This window comes from Ochotona princeps, chromosome 10, assembly GCF_030435755.1.
Source record: "Ochotona princeps isolate mOchPri1 chromosome 10, mOchPri1.hap1, whole genome shotgun sequence".
NCBI classification, from domain to species: domain Eukaryota; kingdom Metazoa; phylum Chordata; class Mammalia; order Lagomorpha; family Ochotonidae; genus Ochotona; species Ochotona princeps.
The window spans coordinates 29695781-29721892 of NC_080841.1; the positions used below are offsets into that span (position 1 = coordinate 29695781).

At 41.1% G+C, this 26112-nt stretch overlaps 2 protein-coding genes across 4 annotated transcripts in view; one reads left to right on the forward strand and one right to left on the reverse strand.

Annotated features, from left to right (window-relative positions):
- The window catches only part of MIA3 (MIA SH3 domain ER export factor 3), a 50351-nt gene extending 31835 nt beyond the window's left edge, over window positions 1–18516 (forward strand). For both annotated transcript variants that reach the window (XM_058669202.1, XM_012930339.2), the window contains 21 exons: window positions 189–210; window positions 2414–2502; window positions 2742–2819; window positions 2902–3012; window positions 4990–5061; window positions 5210–5314; window positions 5939–6061; window positions 6154–6265; window positions 7390–7445; window positions 7530–7620; window positions 7791–7929; window positions 12087–12188; window positions 12804–12864; window positions 12959–12994; window positions 13071–13138; window positions 13258–13358; window positions 13506–13643; window positions 14728–14796; window positions 14908–14987; window positions 17057–17192; window positions 17968–18516. In XM_058669202.1, the coding sequence (XP_058525185.1) occupies window positions 189–210; window positions 2414–2502; window positions 2742–2819; window positions 2902–3012; window positions 4990–5061; window positions 5210–5314; window positions 5939–6061; window positions 6154–6265; window positions 7390–7445; window positions 7530–7620; window positions 7791–7929; window positions 12087–12188; window positions 12804–12864; window positions 12959–12994; window positions 13071–13138; window positions 13258–13358; window positions 13506–13643; window positions 14728–14796; window positions 14908–14987; window positions 17057–17192; window positions 17968–18269 (2091 nt within the window). In that variant the 3' untranslated portion in view covers window positions 18270–18516. The remainder of the gene's footprint in view (window positions 1–188; window positions 211–2413; window positions 2503–2741; window positions 2820–2901; window positions 3013–4989; window positions 5062–5209; window positions 5315–5938; window positions 6062–6153; window positions 6266–7389; window positions 7446–7529; window positions 7621–7790; window positions 7930–12086; window positions 12189–12803; window positions 12865–12958; window positions 12995–13070; window positions 13139–13257; window positions 13359–13505; window positions 13644–14727; window positions 14797–14907; window positions 14988–17056; window positions 17193–17967) is intronic.
- A 2425-nt stretch (window positions 18517–20941) lies between these two features.
- AIDA (axin interactor, dorsalization associated) overlaps window positions 20942–26112 on the reverse strand; it is a 40469-nt gene continuing 35298 nt past the window's right edge. For both annotated transcript variants that reach the window (XM_058669205.1, XM_004578621.3), the window contains 2 exons: window positions 23000–23117; window positions 20942–22859 (listed from right to left, as the gene is read on the reverse strand). In XM_058669205.1, coding sequence (XP_058525188.1) covers window positions 22763–22859; window positions 23000–23117 — 215 coding nt within the window. In that variant the 3' untranslated portion in view covers window positions 20942–22762. The remainder of the gene's footprint in view (window positions 22860–22999; window positions 23118–26112) is intronic.

The window sequence follows — 26112 nt, forward strand, 5'->3', positions numbered from 1 at the left end:
ATTGTTTTTGGGGTCACTACCAACTAGATTTGAGTTGTTGATTGACCTTTCCTTATTTTTTAATCTCATGGAATTATTATGCTGAGCCAAACCATTATTAAAAGTCTACTTGACTAAGATTTTGACCATCAGGAAGTGAATTCTGTTAGTAAAATGTTTTATACCAATTCATTTTATTTCTCTTCTAGGTAAAAAATAAAGTATATCAAGGTAAGTTTTCAGGCTTATTTTGTTATTTTGTTGTACTATTCTTCCTTTGTATTGAGTTTTAGGTGAAACAGAGGTAGATCTATATGGTGACTTCTGATGTCAGATTGACCTAACTCTCGAGGATTTTACTCTTGCTAGCTTGCTGGCTTGGAAAGTGGAATAGCTGGAGGTGATGAGGAGTTGGGTGATGGCGATTAGCTTAACTTGGTGCAGGGTAGCTCTGGATGTTGGAGTAATTCAGATTCCTTATGTGTGAACTACATGCCTGTGCTAATGATTTTAGTCATGTTAACTATTTGCTTAGATGGATGATCTGAGGAATAGAAGTGAATAGTAATATGCTTGAATTTTCTGCTGCTTCTTTTTTTCAAATGGTGTATTTGAAGTGATCCCATTTTCTGAGAAGATACTTGTGAAGTGAGCTATAACTTTTTGCTATCTTTCAGATCTGAAATATATTGATGGAATCTCACTGAGTTTTTAAGTTCAAAAATTTTACTCCCCTGTTGTTATTAGCAATAGATTACTATTTAAAAAGATTTTTAAAAAATTTTATTTGAAAGACCTGGCGTGGTAGCCTAGTGGCTAAAGTCCTCACCTTGCATGTGCCAGGATTCCATAGGAGCGCCAGTTCATGTCCCGGCTACTCCACTTCCCATCCAGCTCCCTGCTTGTGGCCTGGGAGAGCAGTCAAACACAGCCTAAAGCCTTGGGACCCTGCACATACTTGGGAGACCTGGAAGAAGTTCTGGCTTCAGATAGGCTCAGCTCTGACCATTGTGGCCACTTGGGGAATGAACCAGCAGATGGAAGATCTTTATCTCTCCTTCTCTTGTAAATCTGACTTTCCAATGAAAATAAATAAATCTTAAAAAAATTTATTTAAAAGGCAAATTTACAGAGAATGGAGAGAGAGTGAGATCTTCCGTCTGCTGGTTCACTCCTCAAATGGCCAACATGGCTGGAACTGAGCCTATCCAAAGCTAGAGGCCAGGAGTTTCTTTAGGGTCTCCCATGTGGATACAGGGTCCCAAGGACTTGGGCTGTCCTTTGCTCTCATCCCAGGTGATAAGTAGGGAGCTGGATTAGAAGTTGAACAGCTGGGACCTCAACCAGCAACCACAGGATGCTGAATTGTCAGTGGAGGATTAGCCTGTTTAGCCACTGTGCCAGCCCCTAGAATGCTTTCTAAAAATATTTATTTATTCATTTGAAAGTAACAGAGAATCAGAGTGTGAACTCTTCCATCTGCTGATTCAGTCCCCAGATGTGTGCAACAGCCAGGTCTGGGCCAGGCTGAGGCTGCGAGCTAGGAACTCCATGTGGGTCCTCAGTGCGGATGGCAGTGGCTGCAGCCCTGGCGCTGTCATCTGCTGCTTTAGCATCAGGGAGCTGGAGCGGAAGTGGAGCAGCCAGGATGTGAATCTGTACTCTAATATGGGATATGGTGGCGGTTTAACCGATTGCACCACATGCTCATCCTACGAATTATTTTTTAACAGAAGATTATTTGAATGGCACACACACACATTTGCTGGTTCATTCCTCAAATTCCTACAATTACATAATAGTTGGATTAAGTGAGCCAGAAACTTATCCCTACAACCGCTGTGGGTGGCAGGAAACCAAGTCTGGGGGCCACCATCTGCTGTCTACCTAGTGCATTAGCAGGAAGCTGGATCTGTGGTAGAGACAGGACCCTATCCAGGCACTCGGATATGGAATGTGTAGGTATCTCTAGTGATTGCTTAGCCCACTTAAAACTCATCCACAAAGCACTTTTTAAAAAATATTTTATTTATTTTTATTGGAAAGTCAGATATACAGAGAGAAGGAGAGACAGAAACATCTTCCATCAGCTGGTTCATTCCTCAAGTGGCTACAATAACTGGAGTTGAGCTGATCTGAAGCCAGGAGCCTCCTCCAGGTCTCCAGAGTGCAGGGTCACAAGGCTTTGGGCCATCCTTGACTGCTTTGCCAGGTCATAGGCAGGAAGCTGGAAGGGAAGGGGAGCAGCCTGGACACAAACTGGTGCCCGTATGAGATCCCGGTGTGAGCAAGGCTGGGCCCCACAGAGTACTTTTTAAAGGCATGAATGTACCTGAGCAAATTCTTTTCCTCATAGTGCCAGGTAACATGTGGGAAATATGATTGTGTGTGTATTATTGATCACAGTAATCTTAAGGATTTTCCCCCTTTTTAGTCACTGAGCAGCAGATTTCTGAGAAAGTGAAGAATATCATGAAAGAAAATGCAGAGCTTGTACAGAAATTGTCCGATTACGAAAAAAAGGTAAAGGTATTCTTTCAGTTTTTTTTTCCCTCATTTTTCCAGCATATTTCCACCTGTCTTATAGTTCAATTAGTATGTTTCAAAATTGTATTTTCTTATTATTGCCTTGCAGTTGTCCAAATCCTAAACAGTCATTAAGTTACAAATTAGTGCCTCTCTTTCTAAGGGGTCACTCACTTGAAAACAAGTTTTGGTAGCACTGTAATATTCCTGAATTCTCAATGTTCGATTTTATGTAGATCAAAGAGTCTAAGAAACATGTTCAAGAAACCAAGAAACAAAATATAATTCTCTCTGATGAAGCAGTTAAATTTAAGGTAAAAAATCTCATCTTTTAAGATTGTAATCTAAAATCGAAAGTAAATGGCATGAGTATTACTAAGTATTTTCTTTTGGTAGGATAAAATCAAGCGTCTTGAAGAAAGTAATCAAATCCTGGATGACACTGCTAAAAATCTTCGTGTTATGTTAGAATCTGAGAGAGAACAGAATGCCATGAATCAGAACTTGGTAAGAATTCCGCTGCTGTTACTGTAACTTACCTTGGAACTATTTTGCATGTTGTATGAATTGAACTTTGCCATCCTGGCTACCCCATCCCTCTTGAGCATGATCATTCAGCTGAGGTAGGAGTTGCCAGGTGTTTACACTGTAAAATGAGTCCCCCTTTTTTTTATTTGAAAGGCAGAGTTACAGAGAGAAAAAGAGATCTTCACTGCTTCTACTTCCTGTATATGGCTGCAACAGCTGCAGCTGGGCTGTTCCAAAGCCAGGAGCAAGGCACTTTTTCTGGCTTTCTCACGTGGGGTTAGAGGCCCAAACACTTGGGGCATCCCTGCTGTTTTCCCAGGCCATTAGGGCAGGGAGATGGGTTAGAAGTGGAGCAGCTGGGTCTTGAACCAACGCCTATATAGGATGCTGGTGCCACAGGTGAAAACTTAACTGGCCACACCAAGGCACTGGCCCCCAGATGATTATTTTTCAACCTTTTCTTTCCTGTATTCTTGGGAAGGAAGTGATTATGCACAGCTGGATCTATAAACAGCAAGGAATTGGGTTTTACCTCTAACATCATCATAAGCTATTTGGGATTCTTCTGTATGTAACGTTTATGTGTTCTTTCTCAAATTCTACCATTTAATATAGTCAGGTTAAGTTTTCTTTAAAGTTTGTTTGTTTATATTGGAAAAGATTTACGAGAGAGAAAGATCTTCCATCCTCTGGTTCACTCCTTAAGTGGCCACAGTGGATCCAAAGCCAGGAGCTTCTTCCAGGTCTCCCAAGCAAACGCAGAGTCCCAAAGCTTTGGGCGGGCCATCCTCTGCTGCTTTCCCAAGCCATAAGCAGGGAGTTAGAAGGGATGTGGAACAGCCAGGACATGATCCGGCACCTTTATAGGATCCTGGCATTTGCAACGTGAGGATTTAGACATTGAGCCAGGCCCAGCCAAGAGTATTTTTAAAAAATTTATTTTATTTAGGACCTGACATGGTAGCCTAGCGGCTAAATCCTCACCTTGCACGTGTTGGGATCCCATATGGGCGCCGATTTGTGTCCCAGGGGCCCTGCTTCATATCTAGCTCCCTGCCTATGGCCTGTTAAAGCAGTCAAGGACAACCCAAAGCCTTGGGACCTTGCACCCACATGGGAGACCTAGAAGAAGCTCCTGGCTCCTGTCTTCGGGTTGGCTCAGCTCTGGCCTTTTGGTCAGAAGATGGCCCCACTACTTGGGCCCCTGCCACCCACGGGGGGAGATGAGTAAAGCTCCAGGCCCAGCCGTCACAGACCTGCTCCTGTGTATCTCACTTTCCAATAAAAATAAGTAAATCTTTAAAAAAATTATTTCAAAAGCAGCATTACAGTGGGCAGGAGAAGCAGAGAGACACCTTCCATCCACTGGTTCACTTCCCAAATGGTCTGTGATGGCTCGGCCTGGAGCTTTACTCATCTCCCCCCGTGGGTGGCAGGGGCCCAAGTAGTGGGGCCATCTTCTGGTATCAGCAGAGAGCTGGAACAAAAGTGGAGCAGCCAGAACTGGAATAGCGGCCATATGGGATACCAGTGTTATAGACGGGAACTTAACCCACTTTAGCACAGTGCTAACTCTTAGACAAGAATTTTTGAAGTGACTTTGGGATTTTTTTTTTTACTCCTAGGGTAAAAACAAACAAACAAACAAACAAAAAACATTAACTTGAACTTGTTTACATGAAAATGTTTTCACTTTGTTTGTCTGGAGATCCAATATTACATTATTTCATAACCAGACAAAGTTGATAGAAGCCATTAAATATTTACACCTTTGATTATTTTCCGTCATCTTTTTAATCTTGAGTTTCTTTCCAGGCCAAGTCAATCTCCTGCTCTTCCTGTAATGTAAAGGGTGGCTCAGGATATGCTTTGTTAGTGTGTGTTCATTCAAGCATATACCCCAGAATTTTAAGTTAAATCCTAATTCATGTTTCCTGTTCTACTTCCACATGACAGATACTGGAAAACAAGAAATCTATAGAGACTTTAAAGAATGTTATTTCAATGAATGCTTCAGAATTTTCAGAGGTAAAAATATTACTACTACATCTTAGTTTTGTTGAGCAGAAACTAGTTGTGTAAAACGTATGCAAAAATAAGAACAATATGAAAACTACATCTATGACAGTTTTTCTTCCTTTGGAATTAATTCACTAAGAGGATTACTTTGCATTAGGTTCAGATTGCCCTTAATGAAGCTAAACTTAGTGAAGAGAAAGTGAAGTCTGAATGCCACCGAGTTCAAGAAGAAAATGCTAGGCTTAAGAAGAAAAAAGAACAGGTAAGCAAAATTCATGTCATAGATCATCAAGAGAACTAAAGGTCATTGTCTTATATAAATTTCTTTCCTGGAACTGTTTTTAAGATAATGAAATATTCATGAAGAACCCTGTTCTTGGATATTCAGTTTAAACTATGCTTCCAAATTGGTGCAGGTGTATGTTCTACAGCTGTTCTGGATTTTCTATTCTTGTGTACAATTCATTGCAGCTAGGAGAGTGTTTAGTCTTCATCTTGCCAAACACCAACTTACCAACTTGAGTAGCTCCAAAGGGTTGACTAGATGGACTTTTTAAACCAAAAAATTAGGTCTCCCATGCCTGGTGCAACAGTTACTGTTAGGAGTTTGGACTTAGGCGACAATGAGACATGTTTGTCCTTTCCTATTTGAAGTGATTTATTTGATATTGCCGCAGTTCTCTGAAATATGCAATAAAGGGGGTTCAACTTGATAGTTCTGATATTCTTATTAGTGCTTGGAAGGATTGGGTCACCCTTCCCTCACTCTTAGCCCATAGTGACATGCCAAGGGACATGATTTTCTCTGCCTGGCACATTCACATGACCCTAGTGTCTCTAATCAAGAGCTCTAAACTGTAGGAATTCATGTGCTTTGGTGTTTCAGTTGCAGCAAGAAATTGAAGATTGGAGCAAATCACATGCGGAACTCAGTGAACAAATCAAATCATTTGAGAAATCTAAGATAGATACGGAAGTAGCTCTTACTGACAAAGATGGTGATGTCAGTGTAAGTTTGTTCGCCTGCTTAATACTCGGGAACTCTCACAAAATCTGCCTAAATGTAATTGAGGGATTCTACCCCGTTTGCTTCTCTTGCAGGCTTTGACTAACTGCATTACACAGCTGAATCTGTTAGAATGTGAATCTGCATCTGATGGTCCAAGTAGAGGAGGAAATGAGTCAGATGAGTTAGCCAAAGGAGAACTAGGAGGTAATATCATCTTAGGGAGGTGGGATTTCTGTTTGCTTTTCTGTCTTTTAAATACACTGATGCTGCTCTTCAGCTGGTTGTATTTCATCTTTTTAAAAATATTTATTTGTAAAACAAAAAGAGAGGCAGAGAGAGAGAGATATCAGTTTCCATATGTTAGTTCACTCTCAGTGACTGCACTGGCCTAAGCCACAACCAGAAGGCAAGAATTTATTTCATTCTGGTCTTCCCTGTTGGTGGCAGGGGCCTAGGGCCATCTTCTCCTGTTTTCCCAGGCACAGTAGTGGATTAGTCAGAAGTGGATTAGTTGAGACTCAATCTAGCACTCTGATTCATGATGCTGGTGTCAGTGGTCGCTTAAACTGTTCCACATGCTTCCCCTGGATTTCTTGAATTCAAACTGTAGACACTTGTCACTAAATTTATATACGTGTCTGTTTGCATTGAGCAGAAGTAGGCTGATGGGGTATGGAGGTAGCAAAACAGCTTGTAAGCAATGTTGATTTTATTTGCCTTTGCAGTTGAGGACTTTGTGTTTTATGCTTCTAAATACTGAAACACTGTACAGTAGGGAGAAGTTATTTCTCAGCCTTATGGAAATGACATTTGATTTTGATACACCTCATCTCTAGCTCTTTGACTTTGACACTTACCTCCTGTTTTAATGGTATTAAGGTGGTTGGAGCCATAAACTAATGACATTCAAAAGCTAGAGTGTGCTGGGACTTGAGGGGAGTAGTGTTTAGTGATGAGGAAAATTTCCAGACATTGTCTTTCAAGTTGGATCTTGCCTGCATACTGTTTTAAACCAAACATTTTGGAAAAAGGGGTGTGAATCTTTCTGGATAAGACATTTGCCACTGTGGAGTTGGGTCTGTGATAGAAAGACTTTATCTCACACATTTCTTCTTATTCACAAATGGCATGGATAATATTGTCATTGTACAAACTGAGAATTCACTTTGTGACTCTAAGCTTGTCATTCTCTTAGGAGTCAGTTCTCTTGGGTAATTGATTTTCTCATTCGTTGTTGAAACATGATAATCATTTAACTTTGGAGAAATCAAGAAAATTTAGAGTTAAAAAGCAAACAGGGGAAATCACAGGAAGTTTTTGCTTTTTAGGCAACCAGAGCGAGAAGATGAAGAATCAAATTAAGCAGATGATGGACGTCTCTCGGGTACAGCCCTTCATAGAGCCCCACAACTAGCCATGGATTGTTCCTGTGCCTCATCTTTAAGAATCTTTCTTTTGCAATTTTTAGACACAGACTGCAATATCAGTAGTCGAAGAAGATCTAAAACTTTTACAAAGTAAGCTGAGAGCCTCGATGTCCACTAAATGTAGCCTGGAAGGTAGGTTATTTTTTGAGAAGAAGCTGTCATATGTTGGAATGATGTAAAATTGTGTTGGAAAGATGTAGAGGGTTTCTTACTTCCATGCTTCCTGCTCCTCTCAGCATTCCCCCCTTGACCAAATCCTCAAGTCCTTGAGCACACATACATCACCTGTTTATCTTTTATAGACCAAATTAAGAAATTACAAGATGACCACAGTTCCTTGCAGTCTACCAAAGCTGAACTGGAAGATGAATGCAAAACACTAAAGCAGAAAGTGGAGATTCTGAGTGAACTCTACCAGCAGAAGGAGATGGCCCTGCAAAAGTACGATTTCCATTGTTCTCCATTAACAGTGATATTGCCATTATGATTAAGTAGATATGCTAATACAGTTTCATCTTTGAGATGATCTAAAGGCTTTTCCAGCTGTAATTAGTCTTTCTTCCTTCTGCTTTGTTTTCCATCCCTTTGAATGCTCTTTCCATTCTGACCAACATGCACAAGTTAATGCCCTTCATTCGGATGAAGGGAGTGGCTTCACAGTCCTGCTGCACACAGTGCTGCTTTTGGCGATCCATACCCTTTCTTTGGGTCCACCACTAATTCTTTTTTTCCATGGTCAGTTATATAATCCTGATTTTTTGCATTTGTTCTGTTAGCTCTTAAAATAGCCTTTGAAAATCCTGAATGATTTGTATTATCTGGTTCTTAGTTACATAAAAGGAATATATAGTTAGTGAAAGTATCAGATGTACTTATTATAGTCAGATACTCAGACTGCACATAGTAATGATGTCAGAAGTTTCAAATATGGAACTACTTGTTTGGTATGTATATTTAAGTATTAATCCTCTAAGACTTACATTGCAAGTTTGGAGATAGAGATCTTTTGGAACATTTTTACAGTTCATTTTAAGATTTTTCTCCACAAAAACATCTGAATGTTCATCTATTCTGTCAGTCCCCCATGGTCAGACCCTGTATAGCCTCTATAGTACCATTCTGTATATCATTGTGGTGCTTAGTTTGCCAAGCACTTTCTTGTCCTTCCAGAATCAGCTCTAGATTCCTTGCAGGAGGAGGACACTTCTGCAGCTGCACCAGCCAGCAGCCCCTCCTGCCTGTCCAGGCGCAGCTGCACTCGCCAGCTCCTTCATACACTGCAACCTCTCTGTATTTACATGTGCTGTCTTCTTTGCAGTGAAACAAGGGTTTTTATTATTTCCACTTAGCAATCTGCTGCTTACTCAAATGTCTGTCCATCTTAACATTTTTTTCTGGAGTCAGTTGTAGCATAGATAGATGAGCACAGAAACTGAAGGAGCAATATTTTTTTTTCTTATAATCTAACTCTTGAACATGTATGAGCTGAAATATACAGAGTGGTAGTTGCTTTCTGCTTGATGGCATGTTCTGTGTTCCTTTTTCCTCCTTTCTCACAGCTTGTTTGCTCTTACCTTGTTAAACTTGGTAACTCTAGGTTGTTTCACTGAACTTCATATAAAAACCTAGAAGGCCATAGCATGTATTCTGGACTTCACTAAGAAGGCTGCAGTTGGGGTAGATTTGTGGCTTAGCAGTTAGTAGGCATTTTGGGATGCCTGCCTCTGATGTCCGAGTGTCCAAGCTAAATTCCTAGTTGTGCTTCAGTTCCAGCTTTCTGTAATAACTGTGCACCTGGGCAGCAGCAGGTGACGCTCCAGTGGTTGGGACCATCACCCATGTGCGAGACCTGGATTGAGTCCCAGGTTCTTGGCTATCCTTAGGTGCTGCAGGTATTTGTGGAGAGACTGAGTAGATGAAAAATTGTTCCATGTCTCTCTCTGCCTTTCAGATAAATAATTTTCTAAACTAAAAAAAGTCAGATACAGATGAACAGCTTTACCCCCTTCTGGGCTTAGCTCATTCATGACTTAGACCTGTTACGGTAATGGATTTTAAAAATTTTTAAATACTTTCTTCAAGATTTGTTTTATTTATTTGAAAGGAAAAGTTACAGGTGAGAGGTCTTCTACCCAGTGGTTTACTACCCAAATGGCTATAATGGTCTGGTTCAGACCAGGCAGAAGCCAAGAGCCAGGAGCTTCTTCTGGGTCTCCCATGTGAGTACAGGGGCCCAAGGACTTGGGCCTTCTTCCACTGCTCTCCCAGGTTCACCAATAGGAAGCTGGATTGAAAAGGGAGTAGCCAGCATTTGGACTGGTGCTCACACGGGATGCCAGCACTGCCTGCAGGTGACTGTTTTACCCAGTTTGCCACAGCGCTGGCTCCATAATGTATTTTTTTTTAAAGATTTATTTATTTTTATTACAAAGTCAGGTATACAGAGAGGAGAGACAGAGAGGAAGATCTTCCGTCCAATGATTCACTCCCCAAGTGAGCCGCAACGGCCGGTGCTGCACTGATCCGATGCCGGGAACCAGGAACCTCTTCCAGGTCTCCCGCGTGGGTGCAGGGTCCGAAAGCTTTGGGCCGTCCTCGACTGCTTTCCGAGGCCACAAGCAGGGAGCTGGATGGGAAGTGGAGCTGCCAGGATTAGAACCGGCACCCATATGGGATCCCGGGGCGTTCAAGGCGAGGACTTTTAGCCGCTAGGCCATGTTGCCGGGCCCTCCATAATGTATTTTTAATATAGAGTCAAAAAGAAACAGATCTTTATTTTTATTGCAAAGTCAGATATACAGAGAGAAGGAGAGACAGAAAGATCTTCCATCTGATGATTCACTCCCCAAGTGACCGCAATGGCCAGTACTGTGCCGATGCCAGCCGGGAGCCAGGAGCTCTTCCAGGTCTCCCATGCAGGTGCAGGGTCCCAAGGCTTTGCGCCATCCTCAACTGCTTTCCCAGGCCACAAGCAAGGAGTTGGATGGGAAGCAGGGCTGCTGGGATTAGAACCGGAGCCCGTATGGGATCCTGGAGCATTCAGGGCGAGAACTTTAGCCGCTAGGCCACAGCGCCAGGCCCGAAACAGATCTTTTAATGTGCTGGGTCACTCTCCAGATATCCTTAGAGGCTGCGGTTAGCCCAGGATGAAGCTTGTTACTTGATATGGATCTTTCACTTTTATGGCAAGAACACAATTGCTTAAGCCATCACCTGATGCTTTCTAGTGTCTGTATTAGCAAGCAGCTCAAGTTAGTACTGCAGCCGGGACTTGAACCTGGCAGTCACCGGGAGAGCAGGTGCCTTACCTGTTAGGCTGGACACTCCTCTTTCCTTTGTTCTTTTATTGGCGCTGTGTTTTAATACTCCATGATTTTACTGCTTTTTACAGTGATATCCCATCAATATTCATTTAGTTTACAGTTATAGTTTCCCTAGTGCTTCATTTTGCATCTTTAGTCTTCTATTTATTTCTGTTCCACATGAAGAACATCCTCTGACAGATTTTGTGAGCTACTATTAATATGAGAATGTCTTGATTTTGATTCCATTTCTAATGCATCTTTGTGTGAGTTTTAGAACTTCAGCAGTTAGGAGCCAGTGTCACAGTGGCATAGTGGGTTTAGCTACTACCTGTAACACCAAATCCCATATGTGTACCAGTTTGCATCCTGGCTATTCCACTTCCCATACAACTCCCTGCTAATGTGCCTGAGAAAGCAGTAGAAGGTGGCCCAAGTGCCTGGACCTCTGCAGCCACCTGGGAGACATGGAAGAAGTTTCTGGCTCCTGGTTTTGGCTGACCCAGTCCAGCCCACCCCACTGGGAAGTGAATCAGTGGGGAGTGAATCAGTGAATGGGAGATATTTCTCTGTAACTCTGCCTTTCAGATAAATAAATCTTAAACGGTCAAAAACATCGGCAGTTACTTAATTTTAGCACTTTAACGATGCTCAACTAATTATCTTCTTGTTTTCAAGTCCTTTTAAGGAATCTATTCTTAATTTTTCTTTTTGAATGTCACTTAGCCTTAGCTGCACCGCGTGACTTTTACCCTTTTTGTGTTGTGGCAGTCATGTTGGGAGGTACCTAACTGTAGCATCTCTCTGTCACACACACTTGGACTCATAATGATCTCTTGAATTTGAGGGACATTTTTCTCTCAGTAGTTCTGCCTCATTCTGTCTTCTGATTCCATTGAAATATGCTAAATTAAAAAAAAATCCGTATGTCTCTTACTTCCTGAATTTGCTTCGTTCTGGATGTTTTCTTCTGACCCAAATACCAGTGTGCTAACAGTCTCAGTTGTCCAATGTGCTAGCCATTTACTGAGTTCTCAAAATTTCAGTTACCTTTCAGTTCTGTAATTTCTAATCCTGCTAAGATTAAGAATCTTGATGCTTATTCCCTTGAAAAAAAATACACATAAATACATATGGCACAGTACTTTACAATCTGTGGCGATAATCCCATGCTGTGGGTGTTGGAGACAGTGTCTGTTCTTGTAGAATGCCTGGGTAGTTTTGATTGAGTGGCCGGCAAGGCATGTGATCATTGCAGTGAACATTTTAGACTTTGACAACTGGCTTTTATCTAAGGAAGCTGAGTCAAGAAGAGTACGAGCGGGAAGACAGGGAGCAGCGGCTGTCAACTGCAGATGAAAAGGCGGTTTTGGCTTCAGAAGAAGTAAAAACTTACAAGTGAGTTCAGCTTCTAAAACTGTCTGTAGCTAATGACTAGTGTTGGCATGTTTTACATTATCCAGGGGAAAACTGCACAGTAGCACAAAGGATGAATACACTCATCTACCATAGGAGAAAAAAATTTTAATGAATAATGAAAACTTGTTTACTGATATTAGCAAGTATAAGCGTATAGCTAGCCAGGCCGTAGAATGAAGTGCACATAATTCTGAAGTAATTCTCTAGGAAAGCACTTCATTCTGTGACGTCTTAAAACCCATTAAAGGAACTGTGTTGTTTGATACAACCAATAGGCATACACAGCTCTCAGAAATTTCTATGGATATAACTGAATTAAAAAAAGCTTTACGGAGGAAGATATTCCCAGTTGGATTACTTGAGAACATACTGAGGAACAAATAAGGAAATTATGATTTATCAATTCAAAATTATAGCCATTAAACAATGAATAAGGAAATTCTGTTCTGATCATATTGAACTGAACTCTGTAAACATGTTTATAAGCACCTGTCAAAGTCTAAAAGTATAGTTAGAGTAAAGGGAACATGGTCAGATTGTTTCAAGTTTGAGTGAATTGTATTTTTAACTGATAAAAATAACTGTACTTCTTAGGCGACGAATTGAGGAAATGGAGGAAGAATTGCAGAAAACGGAGCGCTCTTTTAAAAACCAGGTAATAAGCATTCCAGGTGCAGAATTCTTTATACCTAATACAGACTACCTTAATGACTATTCTAATAAATTTCTAATTTTTTTTTTTTTTTTAGATTGCTACTCATGAGAAAAAAGCTCATGAAAATTGGGTAAGATTTTTTTCTTTCTTGCCTATACTTTGTGGCCAATCTGCCACAACTGAATTTGAATATTTTTTCCAACTAGCTCAAAGCCCGTGCTGCAGAAAGAGCTATAGCTGAAGAGAAAAAGGAAGCTGCCAACTTGAGACACAAGTATGTGATGTTGAGATCTGCATTTCCAGAGTGTTGGTTTTTTTTTAAGATTCTGCTGTATGGCGTCTGATAGGGAAGTGATACTGTACATTTAAGTCTGTTCTTTCCCTAAATTGAAGATTACTGGAAATGTCTCAGAAGATGGCAATGCTGAAGGAAGAACCTGTGATTGTAAAGCCCATGCCGGGACGACCACATCCACAAAGCCTTCCACGGAGAGGTAGGGAACTGTTCATGAAGGGCTGCAATCTGTTTTCTGATGTAAAGTATGTGTAAATCACTCTGGGTTTGTGCCCTACAAGTAACCCTGAGAACTTCAAAAAAGAAAAAGCTGTCCTAAAGTGGTAACAGGCACTGTCATCTCCAGGTCCCCTGAGCCAGAACGGCTCTTTCGGCACATCCCCGGTGAGTGGCGGAGAATACTCCCCTCCGCTGCTGGCAGAGCCGCCCGCGAGGCCCCTCTCGGCTACTCTCGGCCGGAGAGACGTGCCTAGGAGTGAATTTGGTGAGCTTTCACATGTGCTTTATGTAACTGTCTCAAGAGGCTTTAAAATATTTAGGAATTCTAGTTGTAAACACTGTAGAATGTGAATGTGATCAGTGCAGAGAAGAAAATGTCTTAAATTGTCAAAGTGGAAGGTTTACTGCAAAGTCTGCCTTAGAACAGAAAATATTTCTATTTTCCTGGAGTTCTCTCCACTGGTGTTGTTTCTTTTTCTTTTTTTAAAAAATTACTTTATGACACATTTCCATAGGCTCTGGGATTTCCCATTCCCTTCCCTGTACTAACTGCCCCTCTGTTATTACAGTGGGTAGTCCTTCATGAACAGTCATATGTCCATCATTGGTGGTGTTTCTTGATTTTAATTTTTTATTGGGAAATATAAGATTTTGTTTTTAAATAGATTTTGATAGGCTTCTTCTCACAAATATTGTAGAAGTAGTTTCAGAACGTTCCAGCTTCTGCAACATACATACTTGGATTTCCCATATAATACAAAATACTGTAAGTCTATTTGGAATTTATTCAAAGGCATGTTTATTTACCTGAAAGGCAGAGTTACAGAGAATCTTCTGTCCACTGTTCCACTCCACTAAAGGCCACATGACTGACTGGGCCATGCCTACGGGGGCTTGGGCCACATTCTGCTCCTTCCCAGGCGCATTGGTGGGGAGCTCAACTGGAAGTGGAGCAGCTGGGACCAAAGCCAGCACTCTGATGGGATTTCAGTGTTATAGGTCATGGGCTTAACCCACTGCATCACAGTGTTAGTCCCTATTTTGAATCTAAGTATGTGTATACTTTGATATGTGAGAACAGATTACACATAGACCAAAAAAAGAAAATTGGCCTATAGAATTACTGTGAACTATAGCTGAAAGTTCAGGACCAGTGCTGCTCATATACAGAGTTTACTGCTGTCTTTTCAGTCTAAGGCAATTATTTTAATGCATTTAAGTGATTTCCCCTCACAGATTCTGGGAGAACTGTTTTAATGTTGCTTCCCATGTAGAGTTGAAGCCAGTCTATCCACAGTTGGTTTATGTCTTATGAAAAATGCATGCAAGGGCTCTATTTGTTTTTCAAGGATCAATGGATGGGCCTTTCCCTCGTCCTCGGTGGCCACCAGAGGTACCTGGGAAACCCCCTGCCTCTGGTAAGAGCACCCGAGTGGCCGCAGGCTCCAACATTGTGGACGAAGGGGGTGGATCTTTAAATGCTCCCTCACAGAGGGCACAAGTCTGAATCGGCTCCTTTCCTTGAACAGATCCAGGATCTGGCTCGACACCCATGTTAAAAAGCAGCTCAAGAGGCTCTTCCCCTACCAAAGGGATGGACGAGGGCAAGGTAAGCACTTGGAATGTAGGCATTCCAGAAACCTTTAACTTGCCTTACAACTCTCTGCCTCATCTCCTGTTTGTGTGTTCTGTCTATATTACCTCATTCATTGAAAACAAAAAAATAACAAAACAAAAAAACAACACAACACACTGCTCCCAGGAGCCTGGAGGCCCCTCGGCTCCCAGCACCGCCTCTGGGCATCCAGCAGCAATAAAGTATTTACAGGCTTTTGTTTTGTTTCTGAAAGGAAAACTAGAAACATGACACTAACCTGTTTGCTTTATAATCACTTGGCAATGTTCATCTTATTCTTCTCCTTGACTTGCTTTAAATCACTTGGTAATATTTACTCTTCTCAGTTTGGGAGTATTACTGGACTGTGGCTCACAGTTGGTTGCTTGGTTTTTTTTCTTCTTGTTTTGGTTAGTGTTAATCTATGTAGAACACCTGCTATAACTAACAAAAGATGGGAAAAGGCATCACAGCTTTATATATTGTTTCAGTGTCTTAATGTAGTTCAGTTTTTTAAGATTTATTTTTTATTTTATTTTATTGGAAAGTTAAATATACAGAAAGGAGACACAGAGAGGAAAATCTTCCATTCGCTGATTTACTCCCCAAGTGGCCGCAATGGCCGGAGCCAATCCAGTCCAAAGCCAGGAGCCAAGAGTCCCTTCTGGGTCTCTCATGCACTTGCAGGGTCCCAAGGCTTTAGACCGTCCTTCACTGCTTTCCCAGGCCCCAAGAAGGGAGCTCGATGGGAACCGGGGCTGCCAGGATTATAATCAGCATCCATATGGGATCCTGGCACTTGCAAGGCGAGGATTTTAGCCGCTAGGCTACCACACCGGGCCCAGTGACAAATTTTCTTAAACAAACTGCATAACTAATCATTACTGTCTTTGAAAATACATAAGAATGCCTTAATTTATATTTAGGCAAGTCTTATTTTGAATGATCTGAAATTACACATTGATAACTGAAGAATATTGAAAGTTTCACTAAAATGAGAAAATATGTAAATTATCCATGGAACTACTTCCTAGGAATGACCCTGAGTGTTCAGCTCAGTGCTGTGGCATGTGCACAGCTGTAACAGCTGTGAGTCCTCTCGGCCCAGCACTGCTTATCCACATTGGAATCAAAGTCTGAGTCTGCAGTCCAGTTTTCCAAATGCAGTGATTAGTGTCATATTAGAGGGTTAGTGAAAACAGGTACACAGGAAGAACTACACCTTTTAGACATGTAATTTTATTTATACTTAAATATATATTCTACATATTATGTACAGGATATATACTTATAAACATGTTAACTTATATGTATATCATGTTTCTGTTGGAAAGTACAAAACAGTTCCAGTGCATGAATCCAGTAATACGTTTCGTAAAAGATTTTTTTATTCACGGGTAGCTTGGGCAAGATCCAAGGCCCTTTTGAAGTAGAGAAGTTCCGAGAATAGAGACCTCTTGAAAGAGAAGCTGTGGAAAGAGCAGAGGCTTGGAGTCTAACTTGGTATTAAGTAGTACAGTTTGACCTCTTACATGCTGCGTGGCCTTAAGCAGATGATTTAACTCTTTATTTCCTTCCATTTAGAAGATAATAATTTTAGATATTGTCAGTGACCAGACAAGATATTATACGAAAGGCCAATTGAACATACTTAACTAGTAGTTGTTACTGCATGTGGAGAAAGAGTTGTGTTTTTTTTTTCTTGCTCTGCACTTACTGTAGAAATAATGAGCTATTATGAAAGGAAGGTAACCTTAGAAATGGATGTATTGTATGGCTTTTAAAAATTAGGAATCACTTCCATTAATAACGTCCGTTCTCTTGCTTCCTCTTCTGTTTTTATCTGCAAATTACAGTGACACTGTCACTGCTGTCCTGTGGCATCCTGTTAACCTAAGTGCCAGTGGAACGAGTGGGGGGGGGTAGCGCTGGTGTCAGGGCACAGGTTTTGCTTGCTGGACAGGTCCCTGGTACCCACTTCATTCGACTCTGAGCTTGTACTGATGTCAGTGCTTTTCTCTGTCATATCTGAGTATTTAAAAACTTTACTTTTATTCCTACAGGTTAATATGGTGACAAAAGGACCCCCTTCTTTCCCAGGAGTGCCTTTCATAGGCCCTCTACCACCACCCATTCGCTATGGACCACCTCCTCAGCTGGGCAGGCCTTTTGTGCCTCGACCGCCGCCTCCACCATTCGGTATGATGATTCATTGTAGTGACTGGTGAAGCACAGTCACCTCCTGTAGTCCCTGCTGGAACAGTTCTGTTGCAGGGCTTTGCACGGTGAGGATAAAGCTGAGCACATTTGGCTTTTCCTCCGTTTTAGAACCCACGAGATGCTGCATAATCTCCCTGTACTCAGCTTCACAGCAGCTTCCCTTAGACAAAGAAAGGGGGTCCTTCTCTAGAAAGCCAGAAGTATAACTTGTGCAGCTGTTACAGAAAGGTGATAAAGACCTGTCTCATTACTTAAATTGGACAGTACAAAGCTTTTCAGCCACTGGTAGCAGTCAGATACAAAGGAGATAATAACAAAACTTCCCTTCAACAGAGCTCTGTGTTAGATTCATGGGTAACCTACTGCGTAAGTTATAAACTGATAATACATTTTATGAACATTTATTGCAGTTAAATGTTTATTTCATAATCTGTTTTCTTGGCATGATATATGTTTCAAAGCACAGAGCTCTCTGTGAGGCAAGGAAGGCAAAACCGTGTAGACAAAATAGTTCCAATCTGGAGCTAGGTAGAACCATGTTTTAAATCCTGCCTGTGTTGCTTGATGGCTGGTTGGCTGGCCACAGGCATGTAAATCAAACTTGCTGAGCCTCAGAATGCCTCATATGCAAAGTTAGATGTTCTAGGGTCATGAGAAAGTAAGAATTTATTAATGTACTAATAATTTAGAATTATCTAGAACCATCTCAATTTAAATGTCTTCTTACCTGTCTATGTCACTGTGTGTTTTCCAGTTCCTGCTATGCGTCCACCACTAGGCTTAAGAGAATATGCACCAGGCATTCCACCTGGAAAACCGGATCTGCTTTTTGACCCTCGGGAATTTGTACCAGGACACCCACCCTTTAGACCTTCAGGTCCTCCTGGTCCAAGAGAGTATTTGATTCCTGCTACCAGGTTACCACCGCCACCCCAGGATTATGCACCATCAGCTGCTGCAAGAGACTTACTGCCTTCAGGTTCCAGAGCGGAGCCTCAACCTGCTTCTCAAAGCAGTAGCCAGGACTGTTCACAGGCTTTAAAGCAGAGCCCATAACTGTGACCTCTGACCCGCAGTCGGAGAGAAGCGGACTGTGTACTCTTCGTTACAGTAAGGAGTTCAGTGACTTCAGAATCCAGAAGTTTGTTTTAAAAGGTTTAGAGAACTGTGCTGCCTTGGCAGTGTGCATTTTTGAGCCACACAATTCAAAAATACCATTTTCTCCCCTAAAATTCATCTCCTTAAGCTAGAACATCCTTACGACTTTAAAATGTGCAATAAAGAATACCTGCGTTTTAGTTAATGTAGCATATGTAATCGCTAAATGATTTACAATGTCATGAAAAATATGAACATTTCCTGTGGAAATGCTTTAAGAACGTGTATTTCCATTATCCTATTTTTAGTGTACACCAGTTGAATACAGAGCAATGGTGTTTATAAGATTGATTTTTTAAACAAAAAAACCTGGTCACAAAGACTGTTACACTAAAAGTGTTTACTAAAAGATCACCAAACTATTTTCCCCTCTTGCTCAAGTTCTTTGTAGTAATAGTTCATAAAAACTTGTTTATTACTATATTCTAAGCGTCCGTTGATTCATTGGATTGTCAGGAGACTGCATCATGTAGGACACACGTAAACCTGGGCTCCCACAGCTGCAGCTGAGTGGCAGCCCACGGTCTAGGAGGCTCAGCCCGAGTCATCTGTAAGCTCACAAGTCATTGCTACGTTTTATGGCAATGAAATTATTATGCCACCTGTACAGCATTTGTTTACTTTCTTATTGCCCACTGGAAAATGTTTGAGTTTACATTAACAGTGAAGATTTGCTTTATGTTCTGTTTTTACCATTCTTTTAAAGATTCATAACACAAAGAAAATGATAATGTGTGCCCATAAGATAAGGAAACTGCTTTTTCAAAAATGTACAGCTTGTATCTTTCCTATGCCTTGCTACTGATTTTCAAGGAATGTGGAAGAAAAATCAGAAGTGTATAATACAGTGATAAAGAATGATTTGGAACTACACAGGTTGTAGAATGCTCTGGGTCAGCAACCATACTACTACAAAATCATGTTTGCCCACTAGTGCTTTATTTAAAAACAACTGCACCTAAGAATCTGGAATTACACCATACTGAAACTCTTATACCCATTACTATATTGTACCTTTAAAAATATTTCTAAGAACTAACTCTTTAGTGACATTATGGACTTTCAATTAACAAAAAAAATAAAAACTTATTTATATGAAAGGCAGAGTTTTGGAAACAAAGTGGGAAAAAGATCTTTAATCTGCTGGTTCATTCCCTAAAAGCCGCAGAGACGGGGCTGAACTGGACCAGACCCAGGAGCGTCTTGCAGCACGTGGGCCATCTTCCTCATCTGCTTTCCCTGGCACATTAGCTGAGGGCTGGACTGGAAGTGGTGCAATTGGGACTCACATGGGATGTGTCATCGCAGATTGCAGCTTAACCTTCTGTGTCACAACGCCGGCCCCTGATTTGAACTTTGATGGCACATTTCAAGTTTAAGAGTAGTAAACAAAGCCAGAGGCTGTTGCGTACTGTTAGGCTGTGTTCTTGTACCTGGAGGCATCACCACTATTTTGAAATTTTACCCACTACTACTCTAAAATGGAGCAAAAGCTTCAATGTGAAACAGATCATCTCTTTATCCTACACTACTGAAAACAGTAATTGAAAAGCTAAGAACCTTTGAAAGAAAGAAAATCTTTCAAATTTCCTAGGGAACACATAAGTTCTTTAGGGAAAGTATTAAATCTACATGTCTTCCCCTATAATAGCAATACAAAAAATTAAATCCAAAATGAAAGCTCCACAGAAAAAGCAGGGGTCATTTCTAATCATGTCAATTAGGTGTGGGGAACTTTTGGCCACAGGCAGCATAAGGCCTCCAAGTCCATTTGGTCTAGCCTTAACAAGACAACTGCAGGTGGGACTCAAAATTGAGTAAACCGAGAGCAGCATGATTAAATTGATAACTTGCATGATCTGCAAATAACAGAAATACCCAAAGGGTCCTTGGCAGAAGCATAGTGCCCAACCCTGATAAATGAAGATCCAGTCACAAAGACAACTTCTGAATATATATCATTATTTCTTTAGGATACAAACTAATGCTGTTAATAGCTCCTAGTTTTAAATGGCCTTTACATGTGGATTATGTATGCCAGGAAGACAACCAAGCAGGAAAGATAAATTCTATTGTTTCATTCAAAATCAGACCATTTCTTTCCTCTAACACCTGTTAATTAATTCTGTCTCATTTCATTAAATAAGTAAGCTGGATAGAGATTGCAATGTGGCCTACCTGAGCAGTTCTGCATCAGTCACCGGCCGTCTCCTTCACCATCCAGTACCACCTCCATAGGAAGGCTTGAGGCAAAGCAAGCTGTTAATGTACACACAGCACAGGGAACACCAATCCTCAGTTAAGTCAGACCTGGCCATCTGCAAAGTCACAGCTATTTCAGAAGTCATCTCCAGTAACTGTTTCTGGTTTAGTTGTTAAAATGGTCTCATTTATGATGCAGCAGTATTTCAATGTAAAACCATTTCTATTACAGTTGTTGTGACTGTTAGAAATGGCTGATTGGAAAGCAAACAATCTGGGATGTGGAGCATTCTGTGCCAACTGCTCCGAGACAGTCACTCCTGATCATTTCATTCAGGTCTGAATCAAAGCTAAACCAATCACACATGGTCAATGTAAGCTTCTTTAATAACTGATGAAAGGCATTTGTAGTTCATAAACCATACTTAGTGAAGGACAGCAGATGTTTCTTTACATATAAATTACCACATTGATTACATCTTATGGTCATGAGGAAAAGAAAACATATTCATTTGGCTACATTTTAATAGGATTTTAAAGGGATTATTTTAAGGCTGGTTGACAACACTAAACCTGTAGTGAGTTCTCCACAGGGCACGGCGTGCTGCCAAGCACCTGGGAACTCTGAGTGACACAGAGGAAACCTCCTGGCTCCTATTGCTCCTTGAGGAGCTTACAGTGTGGAGATTGGACAAAGGAATTCCTTACGGCAAATTCTTTATCCTGTTAGAGCTACTGTGTACTGAATCACTCTAGAACCTGGAATTAATCCAATCCATAGGAGACACACGACTGAATTTGGCTGAGAATTCTTTGAGGCTCATATACTTTTTATTAATATCAAACTAATAAACAGAACTGACCTAACAGACAACTGCAAGTAAAGAGTAGATTTCTTGAAGTACAAGGGCTAAAACAACTAATTATGATTACCTATTTCAAAAAGCATACATAGTGGCATGACTAGGGTTATTATACTAGTTTAAAAATAGGCCAAGTACTGAAATTGCATTCCCCTCATGCATTGTTTATTAAAATAGTGAGTGTCAGAATATACAGGATCTACATCTAACCCACAGAACGCTCATCATAAATTTTAATGTTCTGTATATCAAATAGCCACCTCATGTGTACTATGAAAGTTTTATTTATGCCCTGTGAAGTCAACAGTAATGTAAATAGGCAAATTACAATAAGCCAATGACCTACATATTCTCATATGGATGAATTTCAATATTCAGTATATCTAAATAGGAAATAAATGGCAATCCTATCTAGCTATATTTAAAAAAAATAGAATATCTTTCCAGATTTTGCATACTTATCAGGTATGCAGGTTTTAAGGTTTTACAATCAGTTTTCAGAAAAACAGCAGTTCCTGTAATATGCTAGCAAGTGACTCACTTATTTTAGATTACATGATTTGGAAGACATTGTAAACCTACGTAAAAATTTGTATTTCTGAGATGGTTCCAATGTTAACCCTGGAGTTATCAGAAAGAATAACAATGTGACGCAGAAGAACAGTTAATCAACATGATTAAAAGTATGCTCACTTTCAGAATAACAACCTGGTCATCTGGAAAAACTCACAGCCACGGGATGCTGATCTGGCCAAGGCACACTGTTTCTAAGCGATCAGATCAGAGTGAAGACAGGCTACCTCGAAGGAGCAAGCCTGTCATCTCCAGACAGACCACCTCAGCGTAACTGGTCCACCTCCTCACAGTGCAGCTTCATGTTATTCGACCCACCTCAACCCAAAGTTTGAAATTAACTCAACCTAAGTTAGAGCATATTGGAGCAACAGTGAACAGATGTATAAACTCTCGCACATTCTTATTGCTGTATTAAGTCTGAAGATGAGCAAACCTACCCACAACAGTATATTTCCACAAAGCAGGGCAGAAGTAGTGGTAACTTACAAAACATACTATTAATTGCATAATTAATAGAAAAGTAAAAATATGGTTTAAAATCTGCAATACACCTGTATCCAAAGGAGTCTTTTTACGTCAGTGATGTGCTAGATTTTGAAGTTTGTGGTGCAGCTTTGCAGTGGACTCTGGCCTGTGGGCACAGGTACGGCTTGCTTTCTGATTTCTGAAGGATGAACATGCTACACAGAGCTGTGATGGTTTCTAACAAGTGGCAAAATCCACAGAAATTCCAGGTTATTCATGTCAGCATCATTCCTTGTGCAAAGTCTGATGTAAATGAAGGTAAAGTGGTTTCTTGGTCAATAATTGTAATTTCTTTCTTTTAAAGTCAGTGGGTTTCTTGTATCTGTAACCACAATGGAAAGACCATTATTTAAAATATGTTGATGGCTGATCTAGTCTAAGGTTACACCTGGATTCATGGTCTAAGAAGAAAGACGTACTAGTAATCATTAAATGAGTAGATACTAAATGCACATCACTTACAGTTCTATCACAATTGGCCCAGGTTTAATTTCATCCATCTCCATGAAAGCAAAACACTTGGTGCTGGTAAACCTTTTCTTGGGCTTGTAGTGCTTGAATTCAAAGAAGATAGCTGCACCTAAAGCAATTGAAAGAAAATATAAGAGGCCACAGAAGCAAAGACAACACATTTCTTATGTGTAAGTAAGCTTTTTTTTGGTCACCTGAAGCATTATCAACAAACAGCAGTTTGCCTAAGTGTACAGCATAACCTGGGTCAGGCAGACACTGATGGTGACTCATGCCTGTCACCCAGTGAGTAGTGTACCATTTCTCCACGTCATCCAGTTCTACACAGTACACAAACACTCCCCGATTTATACTGACCCAAGAATGTATGTAAACCACAGAAGAATATAAAATATTAAATACCACAAGAAGATACTTCAGTGTTAGCAATACCCATAGAAACTAATTAAATGGAAAAGACCTTTTTCTAACAGTTCCTAAAACAATTCAGGTCTGAGTCATTTTTCTTCCCCCTGAAATAAAGTCAATCTTGGGGATGTTACAGAGTTCAAACATTAGTCACATGCTAGTTCAGTTGTAAAGTGTTAAGGGTTTCCTAATGCTTTTTGCAAGTGTGCAAAGCATACTATGGAAGGAAAGGGACTCTAGGGCAAGCCCATTCCATTCTGCAGTGAGCTAGTGATAATGAAGGATTCAGACCAGTTCTAAGTCCCCAAAGGAAAAAAGCTGGAAGTAGACGACCTCGTCCGCAGTGTGCCAAGAGCAGTTTCTGTGAAGGCACAGAAACTGATGGAAGTCAGGGTCTCACGTTTAACTGACTACTTGTTAATACCTTACACTCGCCAGAAAGCTGCTGGATCTTAGCCTTTAAAGATAATCTTCATGTCTCTAATACTTTTGAGTGGTGACAAAACTCTGAAGTGACGAGAAGCTCAACAACATCCAGACATGTAGTACAGCCTAGCACCTCACCTGGCAAAGAACGAAAGAACCATTCCCGCAGCAGACAATGGCAGGTGGGTGAGGGAGAGGGGCAGTTAGTCTACCCGGCACACACGGAGACGTCACAGGGAGGTCCACCTCTCTTCCCTAGGTGGGTAACTTGCCTATCCACAGGAGAGGTGGGGCTTCTCTTCTCCCTCCCGCAGAGGTCTCTGTTCATTTAAAACCCTCAGAAATTTTTAAGACAATAGATCACATTTCTTAGAGCACTCAGCTATGAAACCCATCTTTTCAGCATAACCGTGTATGATGTCTAAACAAATGTGAAAATAAAGGTGTTTCAAAGGTCCAAGTATGTTTCCTTCCTTTCGAGGAAGTTGAATTTTCATTCATCTGCATCATCAATAAATGATGGATTTCCTGTCTCCTTGATTTGTGTGCCCTATAAATCGTATTTACAAAAGAAAAGTTAGTGGCTGGCACTATTGTACCAGCAGCTCAAGTCCTGGTTGCTCTACTTCTGACCTAGGTTCCTACTCCTCTGCTTGTGAAGCAGCTCCCAGCCCTTGGGCCTGCATCTGTGTGGAAGACCTGGAAGAAGCTCTTCATTCCTGGCTTTGGCCTGGCACAGCTTTCGCCATAGCAGCTAACTGAGGACTGAACCAGTGGATGGAAGATCTTTTTCTCTATCTCTCCCTAACTTTGCCTTTCAAATAAATGTTTTTTTTTTTTTTTTTTAAAAAGGTGAGACCATTTTAGGAAATTAATTGAAAAACTGAAATGCTTGGGCCCGGCGCAGTGGCCTAGCGGCTAAAGTCCTCGCCTTGAAAGCCCCGGGATCCCATATGGGCGCCGGTTCTAATCCCGGCAGCTCCACTTCCCATCCAGCTCCCTGCTTGTGGCCTGGGAAAGCAGTTGAGGACGGCCCAATGCATTGGGACACTGCACCCGCGTGGGAGACCCGGAAGAGGTTCCTGGTTCCCGGCTTTGGATCGGCGCGCATCGGCCCGTTGCGGCTCACTTGGGGAGTGAATCATCGGAAGGAAGATCTTCCTCTCTGTCTCTCCTCCTCTGTGTCTATCTGACTTTGTAATAAAAATGAAAATCTTTTAAAAAAGAAAAAAAGAAAAACTGAAATGCTTGTAAACCAAAGTCTTCATTATCGTTAGTATCACTTAAAACCACGTAACTAAGTTTAAAGGCAGGGATGGTGAATATTCAAATCTTGAATATAGTACAATTTTTTAAAATTTCATTTCTTTTACTTGGAAGCCAGAATTACAGAGAGAGGGAGAGACAGAGATCTCCCATCATCTGGCTCACTCTTCAAATGGCTGCAATGGCCAGGGCTGGTCTGGTCCGAAGCCAGGAGCCAGGAGCTTCTTTCAGATCTCCCAGATGGGTTCAGGGGTCCAAGGTTTTGGGCCATCCTTTGCTGTTCTCCTAGGCCATGTGCTGGATCAGAAGTGAAGTAGCTGGGACTAGAACCAGCACCCACATGAGATACTGGCACTGCAGGCAGCTTGTACTGCGCCAGCCCCTATAGTACATCTAAGTAGTCGACAAGGAACAGAATGTAATAGAAAAGTCAGCCCACAAAATATTCCATTTTTTTCCTTTCACATCAGAAACATTTCTCACAGCAATGGGAATAAGTAAATGGGAAAATGCTACTAGCACTTTTATTCAGAAGGCATATGTCATATTGAGATTTCTCCAACATTACCAAGCAGCTCCTCTATGCATACTGTTCCTAAAACAGCAACTCTTGAGCTTTGGTGCTTATCAGAACCACCAAGAACGGTTCTGACAACCAAGGCCCACCTCTCACTTTCTAATTCAGGTCTAGGCTGGGATCTTAGTATTGGTATCTAACACAGTTCCAGGTGCTGCACTCCAGAGCTGCCATCTGAGAGGCCCTGCTCCCACTGAAGCAAAGAAAAGTAAGACTTTGAGTGGCTGGTGGAGGAGGCAGACAAGTAAAATAAATCCAATATTCTAGAGGCTGAGGCAATGATTTCAAAAGGCTTCTGTACATACAACACAAGCTTCCTGGGAAGCATGACATTTCCAGAAACCGTAACTGAATGTCAGGTGGTACATGGCCTCTGCACCTGACTTTTTGTGGAATGGGACATTCCTACTGGGCAGACCCACAGAGA